The sequence below is a fragment of the Octodon degus genome, unplaced genomic scaffold (assembly GCF_000260255.1).
Source record: "Octodon degus isolate 3935 unplaced genomic scaffold, OctDeg1.0 scaffold00031, whole genome shotgun sequence".
In the NCBI taxonomy this organism is placed as follows: Eukaryota; Metazoa; Chordata; class Mammalia; order Rodentia; family Octodontidae; genus Octodon; species Octodon degus.
In genome coordinates, this window is record NW_004524607.1 from 9,982,625 (window position 1) to 9,992,890 (window position 10,266).

General features: G+C 42.3%; 1 protein-coding gene across 1 annotated transcript in view; it reads right to left on the bottom strand.

Moving 5' to 3' along the window:
- The window catches only part of Sept7 (septin 7), a 104,566-nt gene extending 99,620 nt beyond the window's left edge, over positions 1-4,946 (bottom strand). The window contains exon 1 of the mRNA XM_023713370.1: positions 4,732-4,946. Within this exon, the coding sequence (XP_023569138.1) occupies positions 4,732-4,792 (61 nt within the window). The 5' untranslated portion in view covers positions 4,793-4,946. The remainder of the gene's footprint in view (positions 1-4,731) is intronic.
- Between the last annotated feature and the right edge of the window lie 5,320 nt (positions 4,947-10,266).

The following is a 10,266-nucleotide window of genomic DNA, read 5'->3' on the forward strand; positions in this document are numbered from 1 at the left end:
AAAAAAAAAAAAAAAAAAAAAAAAAAGACTATACCTCAATAAAGTTACTTATTGGGGAACATTCAGAAATGCAGACTCCTGGCCCCTCTCCCAAACAATATGAGCTGGCGAGTCTGTAGAGGCCATCAGTTAATTCGAATTTTTAAGAGACCATGACTGACCCTTCAGGCACACAGGCTATACAATGGAAGACCTCTGAGTACTGTGTTGTACGTCCAGTAATTACCAATCACACGTTGTAAAACATATGAATAATCAACTCTGTAATATATTAAACAACAGGAGTTCCAGAAGGAAACTCTATGGACTGAGGTAATTAAGGAAGTAGTCTTCTCATGTTCTACAACTCTTCAGTGGCTCCCATTACCTAGTGCAGTGATTCTCCCCAGAGACAATTCTATTCTGCCCACTCCCCAACATGACATCTGACAATGCTTGCACACATTTCTTCACTGTCACAATCAGGAGCATGTGTTGCTGGCGTCTTAGTGGACAGAGGCCAAGGATGCAAGTAAACATGCTACAATGCACAAGACAACACCCCACCAACAACAGAGGATTAGAAATACCCAACTGTCAGCATTACCAGACTGAGAAATTGATCTGGAACCTCTCCTTGAATGAAGGTAGCAAAAATATTGTCAGGGCCCAAGAGTAAACAAGACCACAGGATTAACACATTAAATCTTTAAGAGGCTATATATTCACTTCTGAACAGAAAAAGAATAGCAGTATCATCACTGAATTCTGCATAAAGCAAACCAGAGTGAAACAAATGTCTTGAGATGTCCCAAGATTTCAAAAACATCAGAATACGGTAAACAGGAGCAGCCTCATGCTATGTACTCTTAATTACAGGGTGTATTTACTCATTCTTTGACAACCTTCAAAGTAGTCTGGAAATTAAGAAACACTGGCTAAAATGAAGTTACATAACATGTAGGATGAGAGCTAAAACCTCATCTTTAGTGGCCACTGTTGAGGCTGAGATTTTTAGTAATACTGGTTACTGTAGAACAGTCTAATCCAGAGTTATTTAAAGTGTGGTCTATAGATCTGTGAATCAGTGTTTGAATTTTATATCAGTTTATGTCAGAGAACTGTAAGCAAAGCAATGCGTTTTTGTTTAGCTGGCAGGACTGAGGATCCAATCCATGGCCTTGCACATGCTAGACTGAGCTACATTCCTACAGTCCCAGCCCCAGCAAGAGAAATTTTTATGGCAGTATGATTTTATGCCTACTGTACCTGATAATAAAAATTGGAGCTTTTATTTTGTCCTCCTTATTCCATCTCCAACTTTAAAGAAAAATGTGCAGTCCTTTGTTACACTGTACAATGGTATCAGTTCAAAATGGACTGGAGAAGAAGGAAGAGGAAGAGGAGATGAAGGAGGAGGGGAGGGGAAGGGAAAGAAGTAGAGGGGAGGAGAGGGGAGGGGAGGGGAGGGGAAGGGCGGGGCAAGGCGAGGCCTTTCATCTGTGTGAGGAGCACTAACCTATCCTGACGTTTGCAGTAGATGTAAAGTCAAGCTCTGGATCCATGTGTAATAAGGCCCATTCTCTGAATCATTGCACCACATTGTATCGTAAGAGTTTGAACTCAACCCCCAATGTATGAAGTCTACCTCTGGAGAAGTGAACTGTGCAAATGGGTCAAAAGAACTTTTTGTGTGTCTGGCCTAAGTCCTATACCACTGAAAACACCAGCTTTCTGCTTTGGTCCTTTTCCCCAGGATCAATCCCAAATTTTGGGACTGTATAGATGATAACGCAACAGAACAAGAAAAGACGAAAAGATCAATTCTCCTTAAGGCTTGAAGTATCACTGAATACAACTATTTTCTTTCTGGGTCCACTGAAGAATAACCTGCTTTCACCAGAAACTGGTCCTACATCTCTCTAACCACAGTGGCATAGTATACAGAATAAATGAATCCAAAATACGAAAAAAGCCTCCAAAACTTAACAGCCTTTACTATCAAATCTTCCTTCTGCCTACCACCACAAAACCCTATGACATGGCATAAAGACCTTAGATATGACCCATCCATATTGCACTTTTCAACCACAATCCTTAGATTAAAACACACACATAGTTGTAAAACAAAATTTAACTCCTTTCAAAATAATCTATACAAAGTGCAGTATCTCGCAATTTTCCATCTTACTGTTTGTCTTTTTTTTTTTAAAGGGCATCAGTAGACATCAAAAAATTTGATTACAAAATCCACTGATGGGTCAAAACCTAGTTTGTAAAACACTACTATAGGATCCAACTGTCCACATTTAACAGCACTCTCTGATCTGATAAGCCACACCCCAAATCACACCATTTTCATACTCTACCCCATAGAAATCCCAGTTTTTTATGTTTCCACTGTACAATAAATGTTATGTTGTCTGCAGTCAAAGCAGCACAGAAAACCAAAATCCTGTTTAGTAAAATGCACAAATTAATGCATCATTAGAGCTAAAAGAAAAAAGTTCGACTTTTAATCAAAAAGTCAAATAGCTTATTAAGTCAAAATGTGCAATATGATTCACTGCAAACAATCCAGTGAAGTAGCAATACTGGCAACTCCCAGAATACAGTGTATAGCAAACATGCATACTATCAAATTATATGTCTGAAACCAACCTGCCCTACCACTGTCTTCACTCTGATGATCTAAACACCCATGCTTCACCTGATTACTCCCATCACTGAGACTTTAAAAGCCCAGATCTAGCTGGACACGGCCATAAAGCTCTAATCCCAGCTACCTGGGAGGCTGAGGCAGGAGTACAGAAAGTGTGAGGCCAGCCTAAGCCATTTAGAACCTCTCTCATTTTTTTTTCAAAGCCTGTGGGCAGAGGGAAAGGGGATGTAGCTCAGTGTGAGGTACTGGGTTTGATACCCAGTACCAAAGGAGGGTGAAAAACCACAGATCAACCCCTTCTTCTTCCTCCTTCCTTCCTCCCAAAACTTGGCTGTTGTACACCACAACCTTTTAAAACTGCCCTAAGGTCTGTCAGGGGTCCTACCAGGTCTCAGAGGCTCCAACAGTTTTTAGTGGAAAACACACATATCAAAACAACTGAGTTTATAAGAAATTTCTGAAAAATCTGATAATCTTTCCTCGGATTATGTACTAAACATCTTATCTCTAAACCAAAATCAGTAACCAAAAAGTGTTAAAACTAAATGAAGACAACATGATCTCCTCTCTATAAATTATCTCCAACACAAAATGAAATTTTAATCAATGAGCTTCAATTCTGCAAGCCTGTGAACACGTTATTTTATCTGGATTGACAGGGTGTGACTGCTTCACACTGTCCCATCACAGAATGATGCTACCAGGCAAACCACCTACGTGGGTTCAAGCCCACATCCACTTCTTGCTCCAGTCAACTCTACCTCCTCTAGCCCCACCCACCGAACAGGGGGTGGAATGAAAGATTATTCCCTGCCCCCACCAATACCATTCCTTGCCGCTCAGAAGAATAAGAAATCCAGGTAGGCCTAAGTAGCTAGGTAACTGTTTATATCCACCTTTCAGTCTACTAGGATTTTACAAATCTCATCCCCACCTGCACATTCAAAGCCTCAAGGTGTTTCCTCCTCAACCTGCTTATAAACTTTCGGAGAAAAATTATATGCACCACTTACATGTACATAAATATGCAAAATAAGCAAAATGCTTGTGAATTTTGATTATCTGTTCATTTGGATTCTCAAGGACACTCAGGAAGGTACTCTTCATCAAAATAGCAAGGCCAAAAGAAATGATTCCTAAAGTTGAACTACTTAGCAATATACTTGCAAGAATTTAAGCAGCGAGTTATTACTTCAGTAACTATGCAAATACCGAATGTCACAGATCCTTTCCCTACAACTATTAAAAGAATAAAATGCCCAGATTTGAAACAGTGTACTCTCAAGTAACTAATGGAAACACGTTAGAAATAAAAATCTCAGCTGTTTATTTCATACTACACACACGGTAAGAAATGGAACGCAGGAGTGGAAAATGTGAATGAAATGGCCTGTTCTTCCAATATGCGGGGGAGGAAAGGAAATGTGAGGTCTTCTTGAGAGAACAACTGGAAATACTAAAATTATTTTTCAAAAATTAATTTTCCTTAATTTCACCAGTCCGTATCTCCACTCCCTCCCTTTTGCAGAGACCCTTCACAACCCCTCCGGAGGGCGCCCTTCCCAGACGTTCTGTCTCCCCCTTTCCTAAAAATGTACCCCAAGCCCAAATCCCAGCCCCAGCCTAGATCGGCGCCGCCAGAGCCTCCCCGCCTGCACCGCCCGCTGGGCTGCGGCCGGGGACGGCGGGAGGGGACGCGGCGGCGCGGTGGCGGGGCCGCAGCCGAGCCAGGCATCCTTCCTCCTCCTCCAGCTCCTGGTCCTACTCCTGCTCCCGGGCCGCACGGCCGCCTAGCTCCATCCCCACCCTCTCCAAACTCGGCTTCAGGACGCCGCGCCGCGGCCGAGGGGACAGGCAGGGGACCCCGGGGGCCGCGCCGCGGCTCGCGCCGCACAGGAAGCGCCGCCGCCTCGGCCCCCCGCACGCCCGTCTCAAACTGTCACCGCGCCTCCCCTCCCCCGCCGCCGCGCCCGGCCCGTGTAGCCGGGTCCGCCACCCCCGCCCGATCCTGACCCACTCCCGCACCCGCCGAGCCCCCGGATCCACCGCCCCGTCGCTCCAAGCCGCCACGGCCCCGAGCTGAGGCTCACCCATGGTGCCGCCGTGGACGCTTCTCTCCTCAGCGGCGGCGGATCTCGCACTGACCGACATCCCCTCCCCCCGCCCGACCAGCCCCGGCGCAGCGCAGCCCGCCGATTCTCCAAAGCCGCCTACGCTGATTCCGCGGCGTAGCCGCCCGGCGTCGCTGCCCCGCTTACGCACGCGACGGCAGGCCGACGCCTGCGTTGGCTCTCGCCGGACTCCGAAGGGGCTTCCGGATGGAGCGCGGCAGCCGCAATATCGCGAGATTTTCTCGTCAGGGCCGCGCCGCGTCGCTCCATCTCAGGCATGACTTCATCGGCGTCGGCGCCGTTATGCTGCTCGAGGTTTTCCGCCATGTTTAAATTGATTACATTTGGCACTTCCGCGGTCATGGATAATCCAGCCTCTCTGTAGGCTTCTTCAGCGATTCCTCTAGGGTCAAGGCGCATTATGTTTGTGAGTGAAGTTCAACGGCGCCGAGAAGGAGCGTTCCTCCTAGAGGTGGAGGGTGCGGTCTTGCCTGCATTAAAGATGGCCGCTGACTGGGCCTCCCGCAGTAAAGATGGCCGCCGTTGGGCTACCCGCGTAGCCAGCGTCAGGTTTCGGAGCTGGGGACCAGCCCTGTTGGCCTCAGCTCTCCCTACGGAATTAGCGTAAAACAAAAAGGCGCCGCGGAAGGAGCCTGGCTGGGAAGCTGACCTCAGACTGGAACTGCATCCGCCCCTCTGTTCCTAGCGACTGACTTGACGTCGTTGTGAGTGAAAGTGACCAGACACTTCGAGGCAAGTGTGTGTGCCATTATCCGTCTCGACTCCTTAACTTTGTGGTTATAAAGTGAAATTGGGTCCTGGATGTGCCAGGCTTCCATTTGCTGACCCTGTTTGGTGGACGGTGGCAACCTGTAGCCTCTTTCACTGTAATCACCTGGACCTTTGGAAATGGATTCCCGCGAGGCTGGCAGGGCCCGAGTAGCCCGGGCAGCGTGGGTGGCAGCAGCCCGCTATCCCCGAGTCCCCCCAGGCCTCAGCGACGCACAGACCAGCCTTATCCTTGGTGCCCTTCTGAAAGCCCAATAGCTGTCCTTGCAAAAATCATGCACACTTGTGACTTCTATTAAACTGCATGCTGAGGAATTTTATGTACATACACATAAAAAGTTATCAAGGTCACGCACAAGTACATTCATGGCACACAGTTCATATTAATGAAGCAGTAAATGTCCAGTGATAGAATGGGTGAGTTACACTGTTAGAAAAATTGACAGACAGAAAACCAAACAATGAAAATCAATGAATGAAAACTACTGGTATAGAGGTGCAACCCTATCATAAACTACAATTTTAAAAAGTCTTAAGATCAAACCCTAAAAGTTATATGAAGAAATGTCATATCAAATTCAAGATAAGTTATTTCCACACAAAAGGAAGGGTTCCCTTAACAGGAAGGGTTCAGTTGTATTTATAGTATTTTATTTTCTACCAAAAGTAAATGTGCAGAAAGTGTAGCAGGCAAGATAATTGAGATTATTTTTTTTTTCTTCTTTTGTGACTAGTTTATTTAACTTAGCATAATGTTATCAAGATTCATCCATGTTGTACCTCAGAATATCCTTCCAGGTCTGAATAATCTATTGTACATATATATCGCATTTTGTTTATCCATTTATCTGTCAATGAACATTGGATTATTTCTACCTTTATTTATTTATTTATTTATTTTAATATATTTATTTTTTGATTGAGAAATAAATATGAATGAGACAGTTTCACAGCTGATTAATAGGACAGTTTTGATAGTCAATACACTGTACATTGTTATCTTCTTAGTGGTTATACATAGTACAAGAAGCAGACAGGATATTCTGTCCAAACACTGTTAGTACACCTCTTTCTTCTCATTAAGTGAAAATAGCTGTAAATTTATCCTATTTTGTATATATAAATATAAAATTATCTTTTGTATCTTTTTTTAATTTTAATTTTTTTTTGTCCCTTCAGAGGTGAATATTCTATTGGCATCTAAATACTATAGGTGTTTGAATTCAACTAAACAATCTAACAGTGTCTAGCAGTCTATAATATTAGTGAGGATATCTATAATATCCTCAGAAATTACTGACTTGAGCCTTTTACAGCTCATCGTATTAATATGGATTTACTTTATATATCTCGTTTTTATATACTTTTCTGCTGGATGGTTAAGACCAAGATATAGCAAGACCTATATACCAAGAAATGTAACTTTTGTATCTGATAAGGTCAGCCAAGTACTCTCAGGATTTATCCTGTAGCCCTGTACCGCCTTTTGTACATCCTTTTGTCAGTGTCTGACATGAGGATGAGTCACGGCCATTGTTTGACCAATTAGCTGTCTGTCAAAGCTTGAGAAAATGTTTTTTCTCTCCATGTGACTCTCCCCAGGCTCACTTTAGATCATCGAACACATTTCTCTGTGGCTCCATAATCTTCTTGATCAGAAAATGTGGAGCACAACTGAGTTACATGTTGTTACAGTACAGGTTCTCCTATGTCCCGACTCTTCTCTGACCTTGAAAGGCTAGGGACAAAATATTGGCTAACCATGCAGCCCTTTTCTCCAATTTTGATGAGATTCTTAAAAATTACATAGAAGGGTGCATGGGTCTTCCATTTTATTGTCTGTACTGTTCTGTGCACTTGAGATATTTCCAAGTAATTTTTTTAAGAAAGGAAAATTTTAGATAAGGGAACAATTTATTTTTTGATCTGATGTATGTATGCTTTTTCATAAGTGTGCGTTTTCACTAATTTTCCTAAAGTCTTAAAATGTACCTGTCCAACCAAAGATTGTGTTAAATTTCTAAAACTCAAGATGAGCCTCTTACTTTGGGAAATTCATTAAATCATGTTTCCGAATAAGGCAGTGTCCAGTAGTCAAAGACTTGGATCTTTGAAAGGGTGGGAAGGCAATGTGTGGGAGACATGGGAGGCAGGGAAGAGGAAGGGGAAGTTAAAAGGATCAGCATGTGATGTGTACATGTACCAGTTTCTCCTGTGAAGTTATTTACTGTGTATAAAAACAACTTACTAATACAAATTTCGAGGAGAAAAGGGACAGTGGGAGGGTGACTATATGGTCTCTAGAGTCAGACTCCTAGGTGTAAATCCTACCTCACCATTTAGTAGGCATGTGACCAAGGATAAGTTACTTAACCTTCTCTGACCAAGTTTCTTCAGCTATAAATGGGTATAATGTTTACATGATATTGTTTTTGTGAGAGCCCAGTAGACTTACATGTGCCCAGTACATCATAAATGCTTAGTATTACTTATTGATCAATTTAGAATATAAATTTAAGTGAGATACTATGATTGATAGAATCTAATTCTGTATGAAAGAAAACCTTTGTCTCCTGTATCAATTGACATGTTTAAGACATATCTCTGAATAGATATGACAGTGAATGTGTCCTTTTAGGCTCTGGGATGAATACATTTTTTATATAAATATGAAGAAGTACCTTGTGTGAGGTTTATTCATGCTCTCATACAAACTCTACCACACAATAATAACTTCACTATATCTGACAAAAATTACATGGAGGATTACAAGATGTCAAATAGTGATATCCTGTGGAAGTTTAATAGCCAATATTTATGTAAAAAGTGTGTGTTGTAAATTATATGTGGGGAATTGAAAAAGTGAGAGTGAGAGAATTGTGTGGTTTTTTTTTTTATCTGTTGTACTATCTACAGTATTGTATTTGTTAATAAAATATGGCCCAAACCTTAACTTTGTAATTTAGAAATGTGTTTCAAAAAAGAAAACTGATCTGAAATTCTGGACAGATCATGTTGATTATTTCCACTACATACTTGTTGTGCAAAGTTATCCTTCAGATTTACCAAGCAATTTTTGTTTATCTAGTTAGTCTTGTTTCCCATTTTCCACAGCCGGCACTTCAGATTTTCTCCATTGCATCATACCGCCTTGCTCCCTTATTTTCAGCAAAAAGTACAAGTCTTCCAAAAGGAATTTAACAACACCCTTCTTCCACACTCTTAAGCCTAGGTGTATGCCATGTCATGCCTGGTACAATGGTTTAGTTGTCCACTCCTCTGTCCTACTTCCTGTCATCATCTGACTCCCATACAACTGCTGATTCTTTGGATTCTGTCTCTTCCTGCCCTCCTGGAACTTCACTCTCTGGGTTATTTATTCCATAAGCTTTAGGATTCTTCCCCTACACTCTAGTGATGTTCACATCAAGAACACTAGCAACCACTTTTTCAATTGAATAGACCTGTATTTTTGGTTTTTGTTTGTTTTTAATTTTGAGATAAGGTCTCACTAAGAAACCCAGGCTGTGCTCAAACTTGGGATCCTCTTGCCTTAGCTTCCCAAGGTGCTGGTGTACCACCTAACGCTGCCCCTTTTCTAGTTCTCCAAGATTCCTACCTGCTTTATTTTGCCTCCCAGGACTGCTTATTGCCTGTCACTGGATAGCCATGTACCTCTCAAATGTGTCCTGGTCAGACAGTTCTATCTCAAATTTTTATATTCTCTTTTTTGTTCTCTTTGGCCTCAGAGACCATATATATACTAGTGACTTCTAAATGTAAGTTTCTAGTCAAGGTCTTTCTCCTGAAGAGAACTGGACATAGCTGACTGCCTTCCAAATATCCACCTGGATATCCTAAGCTATTTTTAAACAACATATCCAAAACTAAAATTCTCATTTTCATTTCACCTGTTTTTATATTTCCAGTTTCTGAATGGAATCATAATCAACCACTCACTCCATAACAGGAATGTGGGTTTTATACTCAGCTGCTCCCTCTATCACCTCTCATGGCCCATCAGGTGGGCCTGCCCAAACCCACCCACAATCTCCATTCCACTTTACCTTTGTTACCATCCCAGGTGGGCCAATACTGTCTTTCCTTTTGATGCATTTCTATCTGGTGCCTTGTGCTGGTAGAACTCATCTTTGCTTTATATCCAGAGGAAACTTTAAACTTTATGTCAGTCTGCTGTTTATAAAGTCTTCATGCTTTTTTTAGGAAACATATAATGTATTTTTCCTTATGTCTGGCCAACCTACCAGACCTTCTTCGCTCTGAGCTCTCTTTGCTGCACCTTTCATCTGTAATACCGCTCCTTCCTCTACTTACCATGTGTAGCTAGTTTCTTTTACCCATCATTTTCCCTAAGCCCCTTCTTTGGTCTCCCAAGACTGGGCTGGGTACCCTCTAACCTTCCACCACATTCTGTGTTTATTCTTGTCAAAGTAGTAGTTGTACGGTTTTATACTCTATCCATCTCTCTTCCAGTGGAGCCTAAACTCCTCATGGGCAAGGGACACTTGTCTTGGTCACTTTTGTAGTCCCAGTGCTCCCTCTTTACCTATTTCTTGAGTAGTAACTGCATAAGGGCCACTAGCACAGTGGCTAAAGTGCAGAATTGGAAACCCTGTGGAGGAATCTCATTTTTATGGGGCTCCATGATTTACTCCATAGTTTTGTTAACCATAGTTTAAGATCAGTTTTAATTGGAATACCAGA